Source organism: Beta vulgaris, chromosome 4, assembly GCF_026745355.1.
Source record: "Beta vulgaris subsp. vulgaris cultivar EL10 chromosome 4, EL10.2, whole genome shotgun sequence".
Classification (NCBI taxonomy): Eukaryota; Viridiplantae; Streptophyta; class Magnoliopsida; order Caryophyllales; family Amaranthaceae; genus Beta; species Beta vulgaris.
In genome coordinates this window covers 19040899-19068663 of record NC_079205.1, presented here as the reverse complement: position 1 = coordinate 19068663, position 27765 = coordinate 19040899, and the positions used below count along the sequence as shown (strand labels likewise).

Here is a 27765-nt window from a genome sequence, read left to right as displayed (position 1 = left end):
GCCAAATTCCTTCCCACTCCTCTATTTGCTTTTGAGTCCTATTGACAAATTAAAACGCTAGCTGCTAGCGTTTTATCACTCCTCATTCTAAACTTCCCCCGTTCTTCTGCCTGAGCTGTATGCGAGTAACAATCCAAAAGACGCTCACAGTTCCGGTGCCCAACTCATACGCAAATTGAATTCCTTTAGAACCTCTCATAAGTCATACGCAAAGCTCGAATTGCAGAGGTTCGTTCCAGGTTCTTGTTTTGTTTCTTAGATGAATCTACTTGTTTTGCTGCGGATTTTGGTGTGGATATGCGATTTTTGAGATTTACTTCATGTGATTATTCATGCGATTGGTTTTATGCTGTTTGTTTCATAAATTCAGCTTATTTTTTCTTTCTCATATATGTTATCTCATGTTTTTAGTGATACTTTCCATGTTATAAACTTATGGTATAACTTCTTATTTCATCTTTGTTTCATGGAAGTAAATGATAATAAAATTTATGTTACAATTTGTAGATGCGCATATTTGTGTTCACTTGTTCTTGTTTAATTTCATCAGATTAATTTTTCAAGTGTTGTGGCTGGAAATCAGTAATGAATGATCTCATCCCCGGGCCCAAGGCGGCTGCCCCTCCTGCCCTGGCTCAGGGACGGGCCTGTTCATGCCCTACTAGTGTCTTTGTTTTATTTTTGCGTAATTTTTCCTGTTTACTGTTGTTAATGTTTGATTTGGGGCTGTCTGGAAAACTTCCAGCAAGAACGATGTGATACCTAGTTCTGGTATTTTGGTATTGGACCTGAAAATTTATATTCATGTGGTTTCCGTGGGAATTTATGGTTTAAAGGCATCCCACATATGATTATTATGAAGAAAACCAAGAAATATATTTTAAAAGTATTTGTATGACAAGGAGTAATTATTAAGCTTACTATAAATTGACATAGCTAAGGCAGAATTTAAAGAATAAAAAGATGATTTTGATTGAGAATTTCGGGAAGCATAACTAAGACTTGTTAAACACAAGCTTTCGAGAGGATTGCTCATCTCTTTTTATTATAGTGCTTCTAAGCCAGACCCTGCATTCTTACTCTGGCCCTTAGCTTCAATGATCTCTCCAGTGCACCTGTTTAAACCCAAAAGTCAGGCACCTAATGGTAGACCATGCTTCCAGAGTCCTCTTCTGCCTGTATGTTATCGGAAGTCCGGGGGCGTGGTCTTATTAAAGAAAAAAATTTGATTGACATCTCTGTCGTATTGAAAGATTGAAGCCATTCCCCTTTTCCTCTTTTCTGTCTAAGTACTTTTATTACAAGCAAACACCCATCAGAGTAATGATGATATTCCTAGTTACCCATCCCAGTTGGTCACTTCATAACAAAGCGCAAGATTCGAGGTTTTCGTTACATTTTGGTCTTTACTCCACCTGCATTCTTCCTTTTCTTTCAAGAAAATGATAAAACACAATGGCAAATTTATATTATCTCAACATTTGCCTCCCTCACTCCCTCTAGCTTGTTCAACATGCTTGATTACCATCATTTAGATATGTTTGTTGCCCTAATTTTTAAACTTTGATTATTCTTTTTTGTCTAATGGCTCCATCACTACCTCTGCTATGAGATATCAATTCCAGAAATACATTATATGTGGCTTAGTTGTGTTGGAATTTAAAAGAATTCGAAGGATTCTTACTTGAAGATTAAGAAAAACGACTAAAATGACCAATGATGCTTTACCCACAAAAGGTCTAAAAATCGTAAGAGGTATGGGAGTTTGAGGTCAAATTTGCTTTTATCTTGATACTTAAATGCCAATCTCTACCTCTACTATGACATATCAATTGTTAATACGTTATTTGTGGCTTAGCTGTGTTGGAATTTCAAAGAATTAGAAGGATTCTTACTTGATGACTAAGAAAAATGACTAAAATGAAGCAATGATGCCTTACCCACAAAAGGTCTAAACACCATAATATGAGGTATGGAAGTTTGAGGTCAACTTTGCTTTTATCTTGATAGTTACATGCTAATATTATCTTTTCTTTCTTAATACTTCTTTTTCTAGTTTTTCCAGCCGTCTGCAATGGGCTTCCCCTTTCTTATATCATGATGAGAAGCTATAATGTTTCTGGTCCTGAAGAACAAGTATTGTTTATGCCATGTCTTGCTGTTGCAATTCTGACAGAACTTTTCTTTCAAATCTTTGAAGCTAATTTCTTAGCTGTACTGACCTTCTGTTATTCTTGGCCCTTGTGGCTTATGTTCTTTTCTTCTCTGAGGCGCAAATCTTGAAGCATGAATGGTATCGAATGGGTTCTTGTGAAACATGAATTTCTACCCATAAGATTATCAAATTTCTGGTTTGATGTCAATTGGTGTTGAGGATCATCTTCTTCGTCTAATATTTTAAGAAGAAAACAAAGTGACATAGTTAATAGAGTTCTAACGCACTTTACATTGCTGTGCATCCTCTTTCTCTAAAACCCTTCTTCACCGTCTATACAATTGGTAGGTGTTTTATAATCATTTGTCTTAGATTGGACTTATGACAACTGGCTTATGATAAGTAACTATGTAACTATATTGAACTAATTAAGGATATCTCCGAGTAAGTCAAAACAGATGTCAGGATATGAGGAGTAACAACGAAAGTTTTGTATTATGTCCTTTTCTCGGAATAATGATAGATGATTTAACATGGTCTATTGAGGATGGATGGGATACCATAGTGTATGTTGTTTGCGGATGATACATTGTTGGTGGATGACATTAGAGCTAGGATTAACATTAGGATTGAGTTATTGAGACAATAGTTAGAATCTTGAGGGTTTAGGCTAAGTCAAAGTAAAGCATTAAAATTGGCAATTCGGACAAGACACGATTACCCGATTCAAAGCCAACTTGACCCGATTATCATATAAATATAGCATCTCACCTAATTGATTGATGCATTACAATTATGACCCAATATTGGACCTTAGTGTATCTCTAAAGTAAGTAATAACCATGTAGGATGATTGGTAGACCAATATTATTATATGGGTCGGAATACTGGACATTTAGGAAAGATCTTGCTAAGGAGATGAGCATAACAGAGGTGCTTATACCGACATGATGTGTGAGAATACATCAAGGAATAGAATTTGAATGTAGAGATTTGGAGGACGGTTGGAGTTGCAAATGTGAAGTATAAGATAAGGGAGAATCGAATACATTGGTTTAGGCATGTATGACATGGATTTGAAGATGCGTTGATGAGAATAATGGAAAGTTGGGATATGGAATTTTAAAAGAAGTCAGGGGAGGCCGAAGTTGACTTGGTTGAGGGGGTTTACAAATGATACAAAGGAAATGGTTTGCAGGAGCATATAGCACTAGGCAGAAATAAATGGAGGAAGATAAACTTTGTGGACAACCAGAGGAGATAACTTATTGGTTCATGTAGCCAACCACAGCTTTTGCAATTAAGACTTTGTGGTTGTTTATAATAATATTTGTCAAGTGATGATGAATGATGGTCAGCATAGCTCCATGATGTGTGGGAAGGTTTATTGTTCGGATGAATCCTTTATGCTCAAATGTGAAGTAGTTCTTCTTTCACGCAGCACGCATCTGTTGACTTCTATGTGAGTGTGTGGAACTGGTTATGAGAACTGAGAAAGATATAGGTTTTTGCTATTATGTTGAAATCTGTTTGTGCTGTTCCGTTGAACTGCTAATTGACTAGATGAGGTGATAACTTGGTAATAAGATCCAGTTGGTCATGGTCAACAACTCACTAGCTCCAATTGGAATGGGTACTGGACATCTGTTTACTGTATCTTATCTTAGCAGGATATTCTCTTTTGGTTCAGTTGTGGAATGTTTCTTTTCCGTTTGAAAAATAACTTCAGGTCTGGAAACCTATTTTGAACAGCCCCTGGCTTTCATAATGTAAGGATCGGTCTGATAATAGATGTATAAGAATACCATGACTATTATTAGTTTGCTTTTGGGTTTCTGATATTTGATTTCTTTTGGATGTTCTATGAGGGTTTGGTATCTTCATGAAGTTACCTTTATTGGGATTTGGTTTGGCCTATTTGTGATTGCAAATGCTTACTTGGGAGACTTTAACTCTTTCCATTGGTAATCTGTTAAAAGGATCTTATTTTGTATCTGAAGGATGCACTTCACTATTGATTCATTTTTCCTTAACATTCAGATATGAATTCAAACAAAACTGATATATAGCTGTTTGAGAGACTGTTTTGCTGGTGCTTTGCTCCTTTTATTTTTACATATGCCATTTGTTTACCGAACTCTGTGATGATTGCAAATTACTAAATTAATAATGATGCTAGTTGCAAAATCCATATTCCCATTTCTGATTACACAGGCATTCATGTTATTGCTTATGTAGTTTCATATTCGAAGCACATAGAACTACAACAACTTTACAGATGACTTGATTTTCGAAAGTTTATACTTGGCTTTTGAAATGGGTGAAGTGACCTTGAGAACTGTTAGGTTCAGACCTCACTGGGGATTAGGCAGGCATCGTGCAATGCTGCGTGTTAAAGTGTGTTATCCATCCAGTCCTTCCCAAATGAGAAATTTGCAACTGGAAATTTGGCTCTAATTTCAATGATTGACTGAAGTCGGTTTCATGCGAAGATCTTATGTCAAGAATTGATTGTGTTACATCTTTTTTTCTGTTCTTACATCCCACTTAAGTTCCATATTGATCTTTGCAGTTTGAAATGTCAATGAAATCTGAAGCTGAAAGAAGAGAGCCTGGTAATGAGCAAGCAATTGCCAACCTGTATGCCTCAATGAGGACAGAACTAAACCAAATATATTCGAAGATCACAGAGCTAGAAATGGAAGTGAGTGAGCATTCCTTGGTAGTTAACGCCATCCAGCCGCTTGATCCCTCAAGGAAATGCTACCGTATGATCGGAGGTGTGCTTGTAGAAAGAACAATCAAGGAAGTCTTGCCAGCTGTGCAGCGGAACAAGGAGGGGATTGAAGAGGTAATTGGCAGACTTAACGAGGCCTTGGAGAGAAAGAAGAAAGACATTGCTGAGTTTGAGGCGAAGTACAAAATTAGGATGAAAAAGTCCGATAATGATGTAAAGGACGAAAGTAGCAAAAAAGAAGGTAACGCGCAAGGTGTTCTCGTAGGTCCTGCTGGTGCTGTTGAATCATAGGTTTATATGATGTTAGTTGGAAAAAAACTGTCTACCCACCGAATAGACTACCCACAATTCATATAGTGTTGAGGGTTGTGGTAACGGAATCCAACTCAACATAATTTCTTTTAATACTCTATTAGCAATGTCTATCTTAGTTTACTCAAGCTTTGATGTGTTGGTCGTATCTGTGTTCTACTCTAATACTCTATTAGGATGGTCTAGCGCTTGAGAGTGCTTGATGTTTTGACAATTTTTCACGCTGTGAGATTTTGGTGGTGCTCAATGAGGAAGAAACTTTTTTGGGTTTACTATTTCTGAATTTAAACATGCAAGTAAATTTGTGCACGTACTACTCAGGAGATATCTTTATACGCTTTTTAAATTTTAACTACTCCATCTCTAAAGTACTCTTTACACTTTTATTTTTCGTCTGCTCGAATGATTACCATGAGTTTTTCTTAATTTTTTTTTAGAAACAAAAAAATAATACCTATGAATAGAAGGACTAATCAGTTACTTCGAATATGACTCATTATTATTTTAATCATTCTACATTTTAACTTTTGGCCCACACTGTTTCTTTTCCAAATAAAATAATACTCCATCCGTCTCAAAATATAGTTCCCATTTTCCTTTTTTCACGGCAATTTATGCAAGTAGAATATAAGAGGGATAATAAAGATTTTTTGTTTATTTAAATAAATGTTGTATGGAAAAAGATGATTTTAGGAAAGAGAGTGGAGAATAATTGGTGAAATAGCATTAATTGTAACATTTTGGTTGAATAAATAAAGGAAAAAACAAAATTCAAGAAGCAAATAAATGATGGGATACGTTTTTCTAGACAAATTGCGGAAAATTGTGGAACTAAATATGAAAATGGGAATTATATTTTGGGACACCCAAAATGGAAATGAGAACTATATTTTGGGACGGAGGGAGTACTACTCTTATTATCTATCAACGCTAACCATGACCCACATTATCTCTTCTTAAAAGAAAATAATACTACTTTTAGTAACTACTACCACATATTACATTTACTTTTCAATAAAATAATAATTGATAACCAAACAACAACTTATCATCTAAACTATCCTCGGGTGATGCCTCGAGTTAGTTATAATTATTTAATATATTATTTATAAATCTCTTATTTGATTCTATTAGATTTTCATAATATTTTGTCTAGTACGAAATTGAAAAATGGACGTTATGACATGATAAGTTGTTCAAAAAAAAACTTATGAGGAATTGGGGATAAAAAAAAACGATTTCAATGTGATTTGCGTAAATAAATGCTATTACTTAATAAAAGGGTTAAAGATCAAAAAGCTTGTCTACATGTCATGAGTTCAAATCTTGTTGCATGTCAATTTACTTTTGTTAGTTGATATGACATATGTACACATTGGACAATTCTAGTGAAGTAAGAGAGGTGTTATGCGGCGTGAATACTTTGTCAGACACGCCGTTTAATATCTTAGTATAGATTTTAATACTAGTATGATACAATGGTACTCCCTTTTTTTTGGGAAATTTCCTAAGGTACCTCTGAGATTTGACGTAATTACCCCTCACATTTGGGGAATTCCTCAGATACCCCTGAGGTTTGTGTTTGGGTCTAAAATACCCTTACTAATGACGGAACCCTAATGCCGTTAACTTTTTTTTCTCTCTTTCTTTAGTTTTCACTCCTTCCTCCCACCCCCCTCCATTGATGAACCTCCAAGCTTTCTCTCTCCTTCCACCATCTTCCCATCATCCTCCAAATTTCCCTAAATTTTCTCAGAATTTTCTCTCTCTCCTCCCACCATTCTACCTCTCTATTTTTCGGTACCCAAAACAACCCCATTCACCACCTGACTGCCTCCCCACGGGTGAACACCATTCTTATAAACTTTGCATTCTTGTTAAAGAGTAGAAGAAGAGGAATTTTCCATCTTATAAGCAAACTGGGTCATAAAAATTCTGCTTCAATTTCAAAATATGAAGTACTCATAGCATAAATTTAGTATGGCGGGTCAATTTAATGGAGTAATGAGTTTTTTTGAAGCTCCAATGGTGGGTCAATTTTGGCGTGAACTTTTCTATCAACTAAATATTGGAAATTCTAATATGAAAGTTGTTTGATTTAGTTGTTGTTGGATGATTTTGGGTTTTGAAGCAGTAAATGATTTTTTTTATGTCTTTGAAGCTTTGAAGGTTTTAAGCTTGTTGAAGCACTTAAAAAACTATAGTTTGATTACAGTTTGATTGTGAAGAAGATGAGTGGTGAAGAAGAAGATGGGAGGAGAGATGAAGGAGAGGAAGATGGAGAGGGGAGAGGGGAGAGGGGAGAGGGGAGAGGGGAAAAAAATTAACAGCGTTAACCTACCGTCATTAGTAAGGGTATTTTAGACCCAAACACCAACCTCAGGGGTATTTGAGGAATTCCCCAAATGTGAGGGTTAATTTGGGAATTACGTCAAACCTCAGGGGTACCTGAGGAAATTTCCCTTTTTTTTTTCCTTCATCTTTGTCACTTGGACGTTTGACACTATTTATACTTAGAGATTATCTTCTCAAATTTTCTCAATTTACAAGAAAAAATATAGTCATGTGGGGTTATTGGTTTAATTAGTCTCGATTAGTACTTTTTTAAGGTAAATGGTGAGAAATATTATTAAGCATTATAATTAATTTCCGCCAAGACTAGCACACCTTGCGGAAAAGAATCAACAAACAATTCTTCACGACCATTAGAAAGAAACCAACTAGCAATTAAGTAAGCCATCATATTCCCGTCCCTTTTCACATTAGAATAAAAAAAGAGAACTAGCCCCTAAAACACCAATATCTTCATACACGAGATCAATGGGAACCTTCCCAAACCTCTTCAAATGGTCAGCTTTCACAAGATTCAAAGCATCGGATTCAAGGTAGACATCATTATACTCCAATCTCAATTTAATATTTTATTAATATTCTATCGTTATAATTTTTGCTAATGTATTATAACGCCCCAAACTCTAATCATCATTATTAGGTTAATTAGAGAGTCATTAGCGGCGGAAGCTAGAGGGTCGGTGCGTTACTGCCGTACTTCCCGAGTGGAAAGCACAAGGCTAACATAAAATCATAACTTAAACATATTATAACTTAAAGCATCATAATTGTCCATTTCATAAAGACTAAAGTTGAAACTTAGCAACTAACATAGTTTGACATAAACTAAATCATAAGTGTTTTTAAGGAAGCTTAGAAACTAAACAACTCCTCACAGCTACGCCATCCCGTTATCATCATCAATACCTAAAACAGAAAACAAAACATCATGAGCCGAGGCTCAGTAACATACTACTCTAACATCGTAAAACATTTCAATTCATTTTGTTAGCAAACAGGGAGGAGAGAAATAGTAAAACCATTTCATAAACATATAAGATCATCTCATAATATGTCATAATCTTCTTCATTATCTTTTCATCTTATTTTATTACATTGGTAACTTGGCTAGTACCTCATAAGGGACGTCTCCCATTACATAACAGTCAGAAGGTCACATCATAGGTGACATTTGTGGTGCCCGTATCATTTAAACAGTCAGGCGGTCACAACATAGGCGACACTTGCGGTGCCCGTATCATAAAACAGTCAGGCGGTCACAATATAGGTGACACTTGCGGTGCCCGTATCATAAAACAGTCAGGCGGTCACACATAGGTGACACTTACGGTGCCCGTATCATACTGCCAAGAATCATCTTTCACTGTACTTTATCATGTTTCGTCTCTTTTTACATATCATAATTACATTACATCACTGTAATCATAATCATGAAACATCATTAAATCATATTGTCATCATACTCATAATTTCATAAACATCAAAATCATTTCATATCATCAAAAATCATCATATTCATAAAACCTTTCATATCCCACAATCCATACATCAACAACGTAGTGCGAATACTATAAAACATCATTAGAAAGGGATTGTGGGTGTTAGCAGTAGACGTTACCTAGTACCGTAGTTACGTTTTTTTTCGAGAGCCGGGGACGGCTTGTAATAATCCTTCTTTTAATCTAATAAGGAGCGGGGTTTGTTACCAACGAAGTGGCGTTTCAGGAAAATTTCATACTTCATGTTAATTCTTATTCTCCTTTAATGAGGTTCTAATAAATAGGCTCAACTTATGTTTTACATCTTTTAAATGTGCAAGGTATAGGGAGGTGATTCTAATGATAATTAATCTTGTCCTATAATTCATGTTTTAATAAACTATAAGTACATGTTACTAAATGGATTAATTTTAACAATGCTCAAAGTACTCCCTTTATTTCCTAAAGATCTTCCTTGTTATTTTTCTTACAGATACCAAGGAAAATCCATTTGTGTGGGGGTATGGGGTGGGTAAAGTAGGAGAGAGAAAGGGGTTAAGATAAATAAACAAATAAAAAAGGATTAAAGTAGGAGAGATAAAGGGAGTAAAATTGAATTAATAATGTAATGGTGGACCATATGATAGGGACATGAGAGGGTAAAAAGGGGAAAAAATTCCAAATAAGGAATAAAGTAAAAGCGGGAAGATCTTTTGGAAACGCACTTAAACGGAAAGAGGGAAGATCTTTAGGAAACGAAGGGAGTATAACAACATAATATTCCTAATTTCTAATATGTTTGCAAATGACGCTAATGAGTGATATTTATTTATTTCTATCGAGTTACTAATTTATAAGCTTAGGTGGTTATCATTAAATTTGAATTATTATTATCATTAATCTCATGACCACTAATATATTATAATTCTATCCCCTACTATGCTTTAGAAGCTAAAACTAATTATAAAAGCTTATCAAATTACTCCTCCATGAACAACCATCGATTTTTGCATGATCACTAAACTAGGTTGGTTATTAATATTATTCTAGTTATCTAAACTATTAGCATTAACCTCCTACATTAGTAGTTAATAAACTTATGAAGTTATTTATACAAGTTTAGTGTTCTTAATACTCTCTTACATAAATTCAGATTAAATAAACTAGGAGTTAATTAGTTTAACCTAACGTTGTTATAATTTAATCTTAGTATAGTTATCAATCCAACTAGTTAAGGGTTTAATCTAAACCAAATGATTTAATCAAATCCAACAAAACAATTCACTTAAGCCCAATATATCAAAGCAACAAAATTAACTTAAGTGACTTAACTAAGTAAATCAGATTATAAGCCCAACATTATGTTTAACTTGATAAATTAAAGGAACTAACATAACTTAATAAAGTACTAAATCAGCTTTATTTCAAATCCATTAGCCCAACAATTAGTAAGGAGCTTCACTAACATTATAAGAAAATCAGATTTGAGCCCAACTAATGTACATGCAACAATTGGATTTAGTTGGTTTAACAAATGTAAATCAGTTTCTAGGCCCAACTTAGATTAATTAGCTATGGGTAACAACTAACAAGTGGGCTAACATTATAATACTTGAAATCAGAATTTTTAGAGGGAAAAAGAAAATCAAAAGAGGTGGTATACCTCTGCTCTCTTGAAGTAGGGACGAAAGCAAACAGAGTAGAAGCTCTGGCGAGTGGCGCAGGCGGCGGTACGGAAGGTTGCATCGACAGCAGCAGACCCGCATCGGCCGTCGGTCTTCGGAGCTCCGACAGCGGCAGAAAGCAGAAGCAACATCAGCGAGGAGTGAGATGAGAAAAGTTTTGTGACTTTTGTGGTTTGAGTTTGTGATTCAAAGCTCATTTCCTCTATACATTTATAGACAAGTGTTTAAAGATAAAAATGGAGGTGGTAGATGATGAATGGTGGTTCAAATAGGCGAGGTTGGAGTAGGGAACAAAGAGGGAGTAGAGGGGCGGGGGTGGGTGGTCGGTTGACTGTGAGTTTTCTTAGGGGAAGTTTTGCTTCCCTTTTCTTCCTTTTTTTATTTTTTTTATTTGGTTGGTTTCCTTTTTGTTGTAATATAGGTTACTCACTTAGGCTATGTTCAGTTCACCTTATTTTTTCTTATTTCAGATCTAATCAGATCAGATGATCAGATCAGATCAAAAAAAATAAGTTCAGATCAGAAAAAATAAGTTCAGATCAGATCAAATCAGATCAGACCAGATCTGATCATGCTTATATTTAAAAACTCATTATTACTATTAAATATCTTTCATTACATATTAGTAAAAATTATATAATTGAATATTAATAAATACTCATTGAGACGAATCAAACAAGACCCACATGACTATATTTTTTCTTATATATTGAGAAAAATCTAAAAGATTCTCTCTAATTGTGAATAGTGTCAAGATTCTAAGTGAGAAAGATAAAAAAATACAAAGGGAGTATTATTATTTACTAGTACATTTGTTCAAAAGATTATTATTGTTGTTGTTGTTACTTATTAATTATTAATATTGGTAATTATTATTAATCTTGTTGTTACCATTATAAATGTCATTGTTATCATTATATTAAGTTATTTTGTTGTTATTAAATAATAGAAAATTAAAAGCCACGTGTTAAGAACATAAGATTGACGCAAAAATAAGAAATATATAAATATGATACTCAAATTCATGACAACGAAACTACTAAGTTCGGATTACATTTCAAAATAAGCTAAGTGTGAGATACAAATTATAAATTTAGATTCGGTAACCTCTTCCTACCGAATTCCAAATCTCTCTAGCTATTTGAAGTTGCATGCATTTATTTTTTTTGCGCAAGTCATAGTTGTTTGTATATCTTATTTTTATTTTATATGAAAAAAAAGAGTTGAGCCTGCCGACTTCTCAAGTGTGAAATAATTTTTTTTAAGGGAAAGTGTGAAACATTGTATAAGTGCTCTTATAAATTAATGACTTGAGTTATATAATTATTTTAGTATTAATAATATTATTATGATTATAATTATTATTGTTGCTCTTATAATAATGATAATTATTATTATTAATAATAATAATAAAAGTTGTGTAAAAGTCGTAATAGAAATAAAATGATAATAATAGGAATACTATAAAGAAGATCTTATAATGTATTGCATAATAATGAATTACAAAGTAATAATATAATAATAATATATTTTATAAAAGATAAGATCTTGTAAATCAGATCAGTTCAGATCAGATCAGAAAAAATAAGTTCAGATCAGATCAGATCAGATAAGTTCAGATCATAAAATTTCAAGTAAACTAAACATAGCCTTAGTTGTTATTAGTAATCTTACTCCTCAATTACAATATTCCATAGAATTAGCTAATTTATTTAAAAGCTCAAAAATAAATAAATCATAGTTAGACTTACTTAACTAAAACAGTTATTAAGTGAACGATTTAACTTTTTTAATTATTTTATTAGACATGTTTAAAATTTTGGGATATTACATATATATATATTGAAAGATATTTAAGTTCAAAGATGTATGTACATCATATTATAGAAAAGTGAGAATGACAAAAAAGAGGTAGTATTAGTCTAACGATTCCCAAATACTTCACCCGTTTCAAAATAGTTGCACCATTTGCTTTTTCACGTTTCTTGAGACACTTTTTTGGCTGATAATATCTCTAATTGCGTATAAGTAAAAATTATAAAAAGTTGATATTTGAAATTCTCGTACTGAGACGAATTTAATAAGACCCCACTTGACTATGTTTTTTCTTATATAATGGTGAGAAAAAGTTTGTCATTCTCTATAAAGGCAACACTTGATTTGGCAATATTGATCGCATCAACATACAATTCTCATGAAACAAAATTTTCTGACAAAATAAATTCGAACTAAATAGTAAAAAAAAAAAATCGAACCTTAATAAAATATTTCGAACCCATATAAAAAAAATAATTAAATTCTTGAAACATTGAAAAATGTTTCGAAAAGTAATTTGAACACAATTAGGAGCTCGATTTCTATAAAATTCATTTTAAGTAACTAACTAGTTCGGCGCCTAAAAATTTATAGGTGGCACGAAAAGCCAACAAAAACCTAAAGTTCCAATGTAACACCTCGACAATTCTCTATTTTCCAAAATACCTTTTTAATATAAAACTTAGAAATAGTCAAAGTATAAGGCCGTGTGATAACATATGGGCTTATTCAGAATTTTGTAGCGAAAATAATAATAGTAAATTAATTTCAAAATAAAACTTAGTTTTGCCAAAAAATCAACTCCAAAAGTCAAGCCAAGATCAAGTCAAAAGTCAACCTCAAATGTAAAAGGCAACTAGAAAAGTCAACCTCAACTATAAAATGTAAAGTCAACACAAGCTCTCCAAAATCCCGAACCCATGATGCATCATCTTCAAACCTGTAAACGACTATGATATATTAATCCCGAGAGACTGCTCACCAATTAGGTCATCACAGGATCAATAAGGTATAGTTATGATCACCCCACACACACAAAGCACGTAACCAGCAAAGATGAGTACTACATAGTAAATAAATATAAAATCAAACATGATTCTAATAAATATTAAGTAGGGATAAATAATAATATAATAACATAGCAAACTACTTTTACTGAACTAAACTCCACAACTAATAAGTTAATTAATTAAAATGGAATAGTCAATAGAACGAGTTGTCTAAACCAAAATCAGTCTTCAATCTAGAAGAAGAAGTACGTACGGGAGTTTCTCCGTACTCCCCTGACATACAATATCGAGAAACCTTTTAAATAAAAATAGGATATGGTGATCAATTCGTTCACAAGAAAAGGCATGGGCTACCACCATGATGTACTCCAACTCTTACGATTCCAACACTTCAGACATGCACAAGTCTAAAGCTATTGCTATTCACGTTTCACTTTACATGATTAGTAATTTATTCACTTGTTATGACTCACAAGAAGGACAAATAATATAATCATCAAAGAATCATAAACTTCCATTTTTATCTTAGGATTAGATAAGGTGATCATCAACTTCACTGCCCAAGATTAACTCCAATATTAAATCTTAAACTTTATTTATTTGTTGCACCAATTAAACAACCAACCAACCTTTCATTGGTGAAATAATTAACTTACCAAATAAGGTCCGATGTACTCATAAAGTAATTAAATAATCCAAATGGAACATGATTCAATTACGATTCAATACCAACATAGATATTAATCCCTCATGTGAATTAATAAAATAAAATTCCCAAATTTCATATACTTGCATCAATCATCATACAAATTACGTAATATCATCATATCAATTCAACAAACTTCATAAAACATGTAAATCCCATTTGAATATAAATCAGATTTGAACTAATAACAGTTCCATATGCATGATTTTGCATAAATATCATCATTAGGACATGATACTAATACAACCAACACATAGGTATGTATGCACCTTGTGTAGACAAAACAAGAGGTCACTTTCACAAGCTCAAAAATCGCCTAAAGAGAATTGTCCGCCTAACAATAATCAACATAAACACGATCAGTACTCTAAAAATTCCAGCAATATTAAGATACCTTAAACCCTCTTTAAAAGTGTTTAAAAACCTTTCTTATCATTAAAATTTCAAGTTTGAATGCTACCTAGTATAGTACTAATATACTAGTTGTAAAAAAATCCTTAAAAACTCATACTTTCCATCATGAGCATATTTATAAATTTTTCAGCATCTTATAATATAATAAAACCCTTTCTAGACATACTTAAACAAAATGAAAATCATAATAATACTCAATTTTATAAACTATAATATACTACTATGATATTCCAAACTCATAAAATCCTAAAAATCCATGATCTGATACTTAAAATCTTCATTTAAACATAACAAATAAATCTAAAATTTAATTAATTCATTATATAAATTACATAATCTTAGATTTATATTTAAATCATCAAACCATGACTTTAAACATAAACATATTGAAACAATCCTTATAAATATAAACTTTGCATTAAATATAACTTGAGCAGGAAGAAAATAACCAAAAAAGAAGAGGAGGAATGGGGCGGTTGTCAAAAAGAGGGAGGAGGAACGGTTCGCGGCGACGGCAGCATCATTGGTCCGAGAAAGAAATAAGAAAACCGGTTGGAGGAAGAAGAAAAGTGATAGAGAAGAAAAGGATGAGAAGGGCGAAATTTTGGGGATGAAGAGATAGAAAATAAAAAGTGTGTTTAATGTGTTGGAAATTGTGTAATAAAGGGTATTTATAGGTTCCCCCCTTAAGGGACCCATAATGAGTTGGGTTTTAATTGGTTAGTTTAATGAAAATGTTCATAGGAAAAACTATAAGGTTTAGGCTCCACTAATCCAATGTTAAAATCTTTTTAATTCAACTTGGACCATTTTTGAAAATCATGAACAATAGTTGAGACTACTGAGTGATAATCACAAGTTGGGACCAAAATGGCAAAACATTCAAAGTAGGGCTCTTGTTAATTTTTCCTACTATTGTTGCCTTTGTAGTATTGGCCAACTTTTACAATTTTATCTATCCTAAATTTCAACTATGTAATCAAAGTCCTATGCCCCTTCGTGTTTTATAGATGTGGCAAAACAGATCTGTACTCGATACTTGAACCAAAATACCCGACATGAAGACCATTTTCACTCGAAAACAACAACCCAAAACAGAATAAAAACCCGAAACAACCCGACCCCACCCATAAGAACCCATACCCGAATATGACCTATACATGTAAACAACCCGAACTGAACCTACCCAACCCGAAGTGAATCGATAATTATGACCCGAACTCAACAAGAAAATAACAAAGCAATATTTTTCACGAACATTAAAAAAACTGAACTTAAACTTTCTTGGAAATTAAGTTCAACAAGCAAATAGAAATAAATAGTGAAACATGAAAATTTCTAATTCAGAGTAATTAAAGTCTGAATATAACATGAATGTGTGACGCCATTGATCCAAATTATTTTTTCTTTTTTTGAAGAAAGTGGAACTATTCTTGTTACTTGACTTACTTTATACTGATTACTATGTATTTTATTTGTTTGTTTCACAAAGTAAGCGACCATACGCAAATCAAACTGACCTGGGTTAACCCGACCAAATGTTCACCGAGTCATCAAATTCGCACCTGCCCCAAAATTTCATGGACGCGAGATGAATTCGTACCTGAATGAACTCGTCAGAATTGTAACCCGAACGCAAAGTTGACCCGACCTAGAATGACTTGATCCGTACAACCCATTTGCTCCTCTAGCTTTTTGTATCTAACAACTAAACTATATCTCATGCTTGTGGCAAAATGTCAACTTTAAATTATAATTTACCTTTTTTTGTTAAATTTTTGAGCCATCGTTTGGACCCAAGTCAAATCAATATTTTTATTATCAACATTGTGGTCCAAATACACTTAGGGGGCGTTTGGTTGGTTGAGTGGAAAGGGAAAGGGTTTGAGAAAGGGTTACAAGGAGAATGGAAAGGTTTACCCTTTGATTTTCAAAGTTGTTTGTTTAGATATTATCAAAGGAAACCCTAGTATTTCCCACACCACAACTTTTCCCCTAAAACTACCACCACCATGTAAAACTACTAACTTTCCCCTCCTCCACCTTCCCTCCGCCGCGCGCGCCCTTTCCCTCCTCCGTCGCCGGCGGCCCCCCTTTCCCTCCTCCGTCGCCCCTTCTCCTTCCCTTCGCGGCCACTGTTTTTTGCGGTAAATCATCTTTTCTCTTTCCTCCTCTCTTGTAGATCTAGAGTTTTTCGGCAAGGAAGAGGTGTTTTTCGAGGCATGGTGGTGGTTTTTGTGTGGATTGTGGTGGTTTTCGTGGTGGGGTGGTGGTTTTTCGGGTTGTGGTGGTTAATTTCGGGTTGATGGTGGTGCTTTTAGGTGGTGGCTTTGGGTGTGGATTGGTGGTGGGGTGGTGGTTTCAGGTGTGGAGCGGTGGTGGTTTTGGGTTGATGGTGGTGGTTTTAGGTGGTGGTTTTGGGTGTGGATTGGTGGTGGGGTGGTGGTTTCGGGTGTGGAGCGGCGGTGGGGTGGTGGTTTCAGGTTGATGGTGGTGGTTTTAGGTGGTGGAGTGGTGGTTTCCGGTGGAGGGGTTCTAGGGTGGTGGTTCCCATGGCAAAGTGGTTGTGGTCAAATATGATGGTCAAGGGTTTTCCATTCCCCCATTTCTAAGTGGAGGGGGTAGTGGGGAATCAAAATAGAGGGATTTGGGGTAATGGAGAGGAAAAGAGGGGAAACAAAACCCCCAATCCAAACAAGTTTTAAGGGAATGGAATCAACTTATTCCCTTACCCTTTCTTGTAACCCCCTAACCAAACGCCCCCTTAGTATATTGCAAAAGAAGAAAGGAAATGAAATGCAAATCTGGTAAACAAGATGAAGCAATAATGCATTATCACATCTTAACGTTGGATTTCTATAATTTAGTAATATGGTTCTCTAATGCGGATGTAATAATGCTAGTTTCGGTGCAATTGACCGTCGGTGTGTTTCGTTGGCTGATCACGAGCAACAGATTGGACAATTCTTCCATCTTACCATTCTTAGTCTTTTGAAATATCATCAAAAAGCTAACACCATGTTCTCATCTAATTGGATTTCGAGGGGGTGTATTTTTTATCAAAATGAATTCTAATTGTTTGCGTACTTATCTCTCCGACGATCCAACCAATAATCGTATGTCCTGATGATTTTTTACAATTACAACGAACTTTCGCACTTAACATGCGATTGACTCGATGATTACGACACAAACAACGATGGCTTTGTGAATATTCCTTTCGTTGCTTAATAATTTCCACAATTTTTTTTTACAGGCACAATTTTCTTTTTAAATTGTACTCAACCATTGCTCTTGTTTCCACAATCTTTCTGCACATGTTACAATAATCTTTCATTATTTGTGCCAAACCCTATTATAGAATATTTAAGGGTATAAAAGATGTAAGAACTTAGAAAATAAAATTTTGAGAAATATTTCATAATTTATATGATACCCGACACTTCTACATAATTTAAATAGTATCATTTTGTGATTTATACATATGATCATAATTGTTTTTTTTTTTTTTATCGTTATACTTCGCACTTAAGTGACAAGAAATAGAAATTAATCACACTATTTTTCATCACTTACTAAATGCAAAATAACAATAACATGAATCATTAGCGTTATCATGAAAATCACCCCACTCAAGCTCTGAATGAGAGCCTCCTTCATACAATAGGTCTAACTCCACACCATTTCCATGATCCTTAACATCAACATAAATGATGATATTGCAAATTCGGAAGCTCAAACCTATGATCTGAAATCTAAACATTAAAAAACTTATTCTTTGATTGAAAATTATCTCACCTATTCTACTGCTCTAAAGGAATACTCTTGTAAGTATATAATAAGTGATCATATATATATAACAATGAAGAATTTTAAAAAGGACACAATCATCTATTTATACATTCAATTTCTGTTTTGTCTGCAAAATCATACTCCATCGTTAATTATCCATGCAGTAGTTAGTGAGATCGACTAATTCCAAAAAAAAAGTTAAGTTTAGAAAATTGTGAGTCATATGAGATACAGCCTAGTTATGGCTTTTATGGAAGATAAAATCCATATATACTTTCATTTTAATTTTGTAGCATTACCTTTTAAAGGTCAAATTTTATTAACAATCCTAAATCTTCTTTTATATATATATAGGGGCAAGATCACATGAAAATGCTCCTTACATGAGAAATGAGAATGAATCTCAACCTCACGATTGGATTAAAGTTACAACACTTGTTCATTAGAGTTATACCTTCCTAAAAAAAAATTGAGCCTCAAAAAAGAATTTCGAGTTTTTTTTCTGTAATATTCTTTTTTTCGAGTTATATCACTTTTTCATTGGAGTTACATCACTTATTCATAAGAGTTATAGCGCGTAAAATTCATTCTCATTTCTCATGTAAGTATATGTATTCTCATATGAACTCACTATAATATATATAAATATATATAGACACACACACACACACACACACACACACAACACACACACACACACACACACACACACACACACACACACACCACACACAACACACACACACACAACACACACACACACACACACAACACACACACACACACACACACACACACACACACACACACACACACACACACACACACACACACACACACACACACACACACATCTCATATGAACTCACTATAATATATATAAATATATATAGACACACACACACACACACACACACACACACACACACACACACACACACACACACACACACACACACACACACACACACACACACACACTAGTCGCATATGCACGCGATGCGTGCGTCAACAACCTTATGTAGCAATATATACGAATTGACATGTTTTTTCATTCTAAAATTATTTTGGCAGTGATGTAAATTTGAGGTTATAGGGTTGTTTGGCAATCGGCTGTTGGCTGTTGCCTTTTGGCTGGTTCAATTGGCTTGTTTGACTGGCTGGAAGCATTGGCTGTATGTATTAGCTTTTTAAGTTGGCTGTTTAAGCCAGCTGTTTGCAAAAGTGTTTGGCAAAATTAAGTGTGGCTGTTGGCTGTTTATTAGAGAGTTTGTGGGCCAACAAGCCAAAAGCCAATCCAAAAAGCTGCTCTAGGTAGCCTTTTCATTTTGGTTTAAAAGCCAGCTTTTTAGCCAACCAAAAAGCCAATAACCAAACACTTTTTTTGGCTGTTTGACCAAAAGCCAAAAGCCAAAAGCCAAAAGCCAAAAGCCAATGAAAAAGCCATTTACCAAACATGGCCTATATTGTAGATGTTATTATCTTTTTAATTGAAGGTGACCGATTTTTAACTGTTTAATATCGTCACTGCAAAATTAAGTCAATGATTTAATAATTCCTTTTAGAGACTTTCGTATAGTTCTTTAACAATTATAAATGTTAATAAACCATATTGTTTGAACTTTGTAAATACGAAGCAATATGTTGTCACGATATATCACTAACTTTTCATGGTTGAAGATTCTAATTAATTTCATGAATTGATTGTGTCAATCTACTTTGCCAGGTTATTAATAGTGATTGCATGTTTCATTTTTGACTTATATGGAAAGTTGCATTGATTCTCATTTTTTAATTTTGTATAAAAAGAAAACGTTATTTTGAATTATTAGACTGTATTCTAGTAACATCAATGGGAGACACCACACCTCCTCCCTTGCCTTATAAAATAGAGAGAACTTCATCTGTTTCAAAATAGTTGCACCGTTTGCTTTTTCATGTTTGCCCAGACACTTTTTTAAACGTTGCTATCTCTAATTGCGTATAAGTAAGAATTATAAAACGTTGATATTAAAAATCCTTGTATTGAGATGAATTTAACAAGTCCCACTTGACTATGTTTTTTCTTATATAATGGTGAGGAAGGCTTGTGAAAGGTGGTTCATGAATAGTGATCAAATGCCAAATGGTGCAACTATGTTGAAACAGAAGAAGTATATAACATATTCTATATATATGGCCTTGATAGGTGCTTAAAAAGCATGGATTAATTGACATAAAATCTTCACTGACATAGGATATCAGCATTATACGTAAGTAATCTCCAAAGAATCAATTATTTTGAATGCGCTACAGCTGCCTAGATTAATTTCCTACAAGAAAAGAAATTGATAACTTAAATTATTCAATGGTTGTAATAAAATCTATACTAATATATTAAAAGGCGTGCGAAAAAAATGTTTATGTACCACGTGGCACTTTCCCTAGGGTATTAGTTCATGTAATCCATGTTACATTAAAAAAATTTAGAAATTGCATGGTATAGGATTTGATCCCTAGACCTCAAGTACACATATACTAAAGTCTTAACCACTAGACTAAGTTGTATTTAGTGTTTGTATCATAAAGTGTTATATTAATAAATGAAAGTTTTTCTTACCCGGGGCATAGCCCGGGCTTAATAACTAGTTGTAGTCATTATAACTAGTGAAAATTGAACCCTTTACTTAATAGATTTATCCTATTCATTGGTTAATTGAACTTTAAAAGGTATAGAAAAATCGAGAGAAAAACATTTTCTTTCTTTTGGATTATTGTTTCTTTATATCTTTCTATTTTTTAAATCACCGATAAGAAAGATTTGTGGAATATAAAGTCAAATGATATATACAAATTTCAATGTACAAATTAATTGATGTATGAGTTTTAATTATAGTTTAATTATAAAATCAACTTAATAAATGATGAGATTTAAGATTAATATAAACAGTGTCGATCTAGGATTAAAAATAAATAGTCTAAACTACACAATTCATTGTAACCATTGTAAAATTGTTTTATCAAGATATGTCTATTCAGATCTCATACAAAAATTTCATTTATATATCAAGAATTAATTATAGCTAATCGATAAACTTGAACTTTAAAAAAAATAAAGGAATAAATATTACAAGACGAATAGAGTAACATTTAATTTACGGTTTTTTCACCAACCCCTGACAAAAAAATTTATTCACCAAATACCCCAACTTTTTTCAAAATTCACCAGATACCCCTAACTTTTTAAAAAATTCACCAGATACCCCAAAAGTTAACGGACGTTAGTCACCGTTAGTGTTTATTTACAAGTTTGCTCTAAGTCAAACTAATTAGCCCTAAGTCAAACTAATTAACCCTAAGTCAACCTAATTAAACCTAAGTCAACCTAATTAACCCTAACTAACCCTAACCCACCACCCCACCTCTTCCCCCACCACCCACCCACCCACCTCCCCTCCCCCACCCCACCTCTTCCCCCACCACCCCTCCCCTCCCCCATCCCACCTCTTCCCCCACCAGCCCTCCCGACCACCCACCCCCACCTCCCCTCCCCTCCCCTTCCCCTACCGCAGCACCCCTCCCCCATTTCCCCACCCCCCGCAGCCCCTTCCCCTTCCCCCTGCAACTGCACAGCACCCCCTCCCCCCTTTCCCCACCCCCGCAGCCCCTTCCCCCTGCAACTGCGCAACACCCCCTCCCCTCCCCTTCTCCCGCAAACGCCGCCAAACCCCAGATCTGAAGCACTCGTTCTTTCTTCGTCGGTGTTGATGGAGATCTGAAGCATCGCCGGTGGATGTTGCGTCGATCGAGTCTTGCGACGAGGAGGAGGAAGTTCCGTTGCGACGAGGAGGAGGAAGTCCCGGTGCGTGAGGGAGGGAGGAAGTTTCGGTGCGTGAGGGAGGGAGGAAGTGCCGGTGGTTGCGCGAAGGACGGGGAAGGGGAGGGGGCGGCGCGACTGTTTGTGGGGAAGGGGAGGGGGCGGCGCGACTGGTTGTTGGGGGTGGTGGGTTAGAGGAGAGAGAGGGGGTTAGGTTAGTTAGGGTTTTTAAGGTTTGTTTTAGGTTAATTAGAGTTTTTTTAGGTTTTTTAGGTTTTTTAGGGTTAATTAACACTAATGACTAACGGAGTTAACTGCCGTTAGTCATTAAGGGCATTATTTGTCATTTTTTTTAAAAATTTGGGGTATCTGGTGAATTTTTTTAAAAGTTAGGGGTATCTGGTGAATTTTGAAAAAAGTTGGGATATTTGGTGAATAAATTTTTTTGTCAGGGGTATTTGGTGAAAAAACCGTTTAATTTACTACAACATTGTCCAAGCCATTCCTCATGAAAAGTTGATAGTTTTTTTTTATGAAATGAAAGTAGGTAGCATTGCTCACATTTATTGAATTTATATGTATGTTTTACATCAAATGATTAAATTTCCTCACCACCACACTCCAAAGCTACCACCTCAAAGTTATTTGTTGTCTTAACCTCTATATATGGCTTCCTCCCATTTTCCTAACTTCACTGTATAATCTCGCAAATCTTCTTGGTTTGCTCCTCTTCCTTCTCACCTCCAAAAAATTTGGTGTCGTCAAATTATCCCAAAATTTCCTCAAATTTATATTATTTCCTCCACTTTTGACGGGAAGTTTTTTCTGTCGTCAAGAAGTAAGTTTTCTTTCATTTGTTTTTTCTGATATTTGCGCTTCAACTTCAAAATTTGAGCTATATTAAAAGATCATTCAGTTTATTTGTATTAATTATGATGTTTCATTATCTGGATAATCATTTGTTTTGCTTGATTTGCTTGTTTGATCATCTTAATTCCCCCGCCATTTTTTCAAATTAAGTAAAGATGTTTAAATTTGAGTAGGAATTAGATCTTTCATTGGGTTTGTTAGTTAATATTTCTACGAAAACTTCCTCCATATGTAGATAGATGTTGCATTGTTGCTAATCTAATATTCTAATCGCTGTTGTGTTTTTTTATGCTCATCTTTATGTTTTTGGAATTTGTTCATTATATTTAATATTGGATCTGGATTTTTATTGATGTTTATATGAAGTAAAACATGAGTTATGTTCTGTGATCTGAATGTCAGATTTGTTTAGAAGTGTTCTTGTTATGTCATGCTTTTTCTTTGAACTTATATTATGTTTTGACATGTTTGTAATAGAAGGAGGTGCATTATGTCGTCATACACCCCAAAGAACATTCTAATTACTGGTGCGGCTGGATTCATTGCATCCCATGTCGCGAATCGACTTATTAGAAGTTACCCTGATTACAAGATTGTCGTGCTTGACAAGCTCGATTACTGCTCAAACCTTAAGAATCTACGCCCTTCTCAATCATCCCCGAATTTTAAATTCGTCAAGGGGGACATTGCTAGTGCCGATCTTGTAAACTACCTTCTCATCACCGAGTCCATTGATACGATCATGCACTTTGCAGCACAAACCCATGTTGATAATTCTTTTGGTATAGCTTTGAGTTTACCAAGAACAACATTTACGGTACTCATGTCCTTCTAGAAGCCTGTAAGGTCACTGGGCAGATTAGGAGGTTCATCCATGTTAGTACAGACGAGTTTATGGGGAGACAGATGAGGATGCTGTTGTGGTAATCACGAGGCTTCTCAGCTTCTTCCTACAAACCCTTACTCTGCTACAAAACTGTGCTGAGATGCTTGTTATGGCTTATGGAAGATCATATGGTTGCCAGTTATTACAACCCGAGGAAACAACGTGTATGGACCCAACCAGTTTCCTGAGAAATTGATCCCGAAATTCATTCTTCTCGCCATGAGGGGAAGCCTCTTCCAATTCATGGTGATGGATCTAATGTGAGAAGCTATCTTTACTGTGAGGATGTTGCAGAGGCCTTTGAGGTCATTCTCCACAAGGGAGAAGTTGGCCATGTGTACAACATTGGACGAAGAAGGAGAGGAGAGTCATTGATGTGGCCACGGATGTATGCAAACTGTTCTCAATGGATCCGGAAGCAAGCATCAAGTTCGTTGAGAACCGACCATTTAACGATCAGAGGTACTTCCTTGATGATGAGAAACTGAAGATCTTAGGGTGGTCAGAGCGTACCACTTGGGAAGAGGGTCTGAAGAAGACGATGGAGTGGTATACGAGTAATCCTGATTGGTGGGGTGATGTCTCAGGAGCATTGCTTCCTCATCCAAGAATGCTAATGATGCCTGGTGGCATTGAGAGGCATTTTGAGGAATCTGACAATGAGAATGCTGCTTCTTCAGAATTCCCCAACAACCAATCTCGGATGTAGTACCTGTTTCCAAGAACTGCAATTCTCCTCGTAAGCCGTCTCTCAAGTTCTTGATCTATGGTAAAACTGGCTGGATTGGTGGTCTACTTGGCCAATTGTGTGAAAAGCAAGGTATTGCTTTTGAGTATGGAAAGGGCCGTTTGGAAAACCGAGCATCTCTTATTGCTGATATCCAGAATCTTAAGCCTACTCATGTCTTCAATGCTGCTGGTGTAACTGGTAGACCTAATGTTGACTGGTGTGAATCTCACAAAACAGAGACAATTCGTGCCAATGTTGCTGGTACTTTGACCTTGGCTGATGTCTGCAGAGAGAATGGGCTACTTATGATGAATTTTGCCACTGGTTGTATCTTCGAGTATGATGCTAAACATCCTTTGGGCTCCGGGATTGGCTTCAAGGAGGAGGACACACCCAACTTCACTGGTTCTTTCTACTCAAAGACCAAGGCTATGGTAATTATTCTAGTCCTTGATCGATTTGCAGCTACTATATAACTATATACTTTCTGAAGTCTTTTCTTATTCCCTACCTACTCGACTTGTATCTGACCTATTCTTTTTTATCAGGTGGAGGAGCTTCTGAAAGATTTCGATAATGTTTGTACCCTCAGGGTCCGAATGCCCATATCCTCAGACCTCAACAACCCACGGAACTTCATCACAAAGATCTCTCGCTACAGCAAGGTGGTCAACATTCCCAACAGCATGACAGTTTTGGATGAGCTTTTACCCATTTCCATTGAGATGGCCAAGCGGAATCTCAGGGGCATTTGGAACTTCACAAACCCAGGGGTGGTTAGCCACAATGAGATTCTTGAGATGTACAAGAATTACATGGACCCGAACTTCAGCTGGGCGAACTTCACACTTGAAGAGCAAGCCAAGGTTATTGTTGCCCCAAGAAGCAACAATGAGATGGATGCCTCCAAGTTGAATAAAGAATTCCCTGAGTTGCTACATATCAAGGACTCGCTAATCAAGTATGTTTTTGAGCCAAACAAGAAAAACCAACTATTCTGCTTGAGAGAGTGATCTTTTAACTATGCATTATTCAAAATTGTTGTAGTAAACAGATTGCATTTTTTACCAGTAGGCAATGTTGTCGAGTAGCTACATCGAGTGGTTTATGGACGAAAGCATTCATTATTAGCTTCATTTCTTGTTGTTTCCAATACCTAGATTTGCACTAGAATTATTCTATTATGTGTTCAATTTTCGATCTTTTCCCCCCTTTTCTTTTAACGTCATCTGTTTAAACGCGACTACATTTCCTCGTCCTATTTCAGGAAATACGACGAGATTGTTTTACATATAAAAATTCTGTACTTTGCCCACCCATATGTAATTTTCATAAACCTATTGTCGAATTGTTTCGAAAGAATATGTTGCATCTGTTCATTGTTTTGATCCCATCATCATTCACTCAATTGAACCCTCTATTCGCAAATTTGAAGTATTATGTGTTTGGATTAGAACTATTGTTTGTTCTGGTTGCACATACATTCTTTTACTCCCTTTGGATCATAGAATCTGCAGTTTGAAGATTACTGTTGTAGTCGTGACTTCTTGATGGAAATGATTGTTAATTACTTTGTAGAAATTCATTTTAGAAGGTGGAAAGGATCTGTCATTCTTTCTATTAGAACTAGCAACTAAGCATACACTGAATTAAGTATCGAATTATTACTATACTACTAGCCATAAGGCCATAAAATGCAGCATTCTGAATGTTATCCTGCTACCCTCCATGCCAAAGCGGAATATATAGTCTGTGCTGTGCTGTAGTGGGACGGTTGGCACTGGCCTAGGAAAATTCGTGCCGTACCGAGCTGGTGCAAAACTTTCTACTATTACATTAGCTACAATGCCCTCTTATACCTTTCTTAAAACAGCATGGTCCGACTCCCTGTGGTGCCATGGGCCACTATGGTCTATGGGGGTATGTTGTTTGGTCTATGGGGGTATGTATAACAACGGCAAATTCAAAATTCCAATAAAAAGAGGTTGACTACATGATTCGAGATTCTATATTGGGTTGTTGTACACATAAATTCTTTACCTTATTCAAGTTATTTTTTATTTCCTTTTGACTTTCAAAAATTTTAAACTTTCCAACACATTCAGTGACGCATTATCTAATTAACGTCTCACATACTCAAACCACCATGATCAATTACTCTATTTGTTTTTACAAATATTTACTTTTTAGTACATTTCACAAAACTTTAATCCTTCTTTTCTATTTTGGGCCATAATGCCTGTTGTGGCTCATTTTACGTGATAAAAGGCAATGTGGTCAATGTAAGGTAGTTTATTATGTTGGGGAATAATTATCTTCATTTACTTAGCAAAGTCAATGAGCACATGTGAAATATAATACTTGGTAAGCAAGGTCAAAGAAGTTGAGAGTATCAAGGAGTAGTTGGAGAAAAACAAAGAGCATAAGGTGGCCACTAGCAAGAAGATAGTAACTACCCACTATACCTCTATAAAAGAGGAGTGATATCCTTGAATCTGGGGAGAACTCCACGACATATTCCCACCAAGTGCAACACTATATTTCCATCCTCCACCACTATATATTATTTCATCAACCTATGAGAGGCATGAAACATAGCAGCAATACTTCTCATTTCTTATGTCTCATTTCTACCATTAATTTCCATCTAGACATTCCGCTAAAAAGGTTAAAGAAAACTACTATTGTTAATTCTCACCTTGTTCCTTCTAGCTACTAATTGTTAAGCACAACTAAACCATATACCATTTACTCCTTTACCATCTAGTAAATTCATCTAAACTCTCCACTACGAAACCAAATTATTATACTCTATTTACTTATAAACACCATCAAATCCCGGTAACCCCCCTCCCCACTCCCCTGCAACCCCACCCCCCCTCCACCCTCCCCGCATCCCCCTTCCTTCTTCCGTCGTCGCACAGCCCCCTCCCCTTTCCCCGTTGTCGCGCAACTCCCCTTTCCCCTGACTCCCCCGTAGACCCGCATCCCCCTCCCCCTTTCCCGCACAACAGTCGCGACTGAGGA

General features: G+C 35.3%; 2 protein-coding genes across 4 annotated transcripts; both read left to right on the top strand.

The window, feature by feature from the left end:
- The first annotated feature begins 86 nt into the window (after nucleotides 1-86).
- Nucleotides 87-5476, top strand: LOC104885103 (prefoldin subunit 2). Of its 3 annotated transcripts, none has more exons than XM_010669807.4 (2): nucleotides 87-228; nucleotides 4728-5476. In XM_010669807.4, exon 2 carries the CDS (start codon nucleotides 4734-4736, stop codon nucleotides 5181-5183), a length of 450 nt encoding a protein of 149 aa, XP_010668109.1. In that variant the 5' UTR covers nucleotides 87-228; nucleotides 4728-4733; the 3' UTR covers nucleotides 5184-5476. The 3 variants fall into 3 exon arrangements, with proteins under 3 accessions (XP_010668109.1, XP_010668110.1, XP_048498845.1); XM_010669808.4 differs by having other exon boundaries at nucleotides 99-239; XM_048642888.2 differs by lacking the exon at nucleotides 87-228 and adding an exon at nucleotides 583-1970.
- On the top strand, nucleotides 150-25931 carry LOC104891292 (trifunctional UDP-glucose 4,6-dehydratase/UDP-4-keto-6-deoxy-D-glucose 3,5-epimerase/UDP-4-keto-L-rhamnose-reductase RHM1). The gene is given in 11 exon segments (XM_048642883.2): nucleotides 150-239; nucleotides 23600-23904; nucleotides 23907-24011; nucleotides 24014-24040; nucleotides 24043-24100; nucleotides 24102-24139; nucleotides 24142-24228; nucleotides 24231-24356; nucleotides 24359-24690; nucleotides 24693-25172; nucleotides 25287-25931. Coding segments are annotated over 10 exon segments (2010 nt in total). The 5' UTR covers nucleotides 150-239; nucleotides 23600-23612; the 3' UTR covers nucleotides 25752-25931.
- The last annotated feature ends 1834 nt before the right edge of the window (nucleotides 25932-27765 follow it).

What these genes read in the sequence shown, in the direction of transcription:
- LOC104885103 (XM_010669807.4), top strand. Translation starts at nt 4,734, where the DNA reads ATGTCAATGAAATCTGAAGCTGAAAGAAGAGAGCCTGGTAATGAGCAA.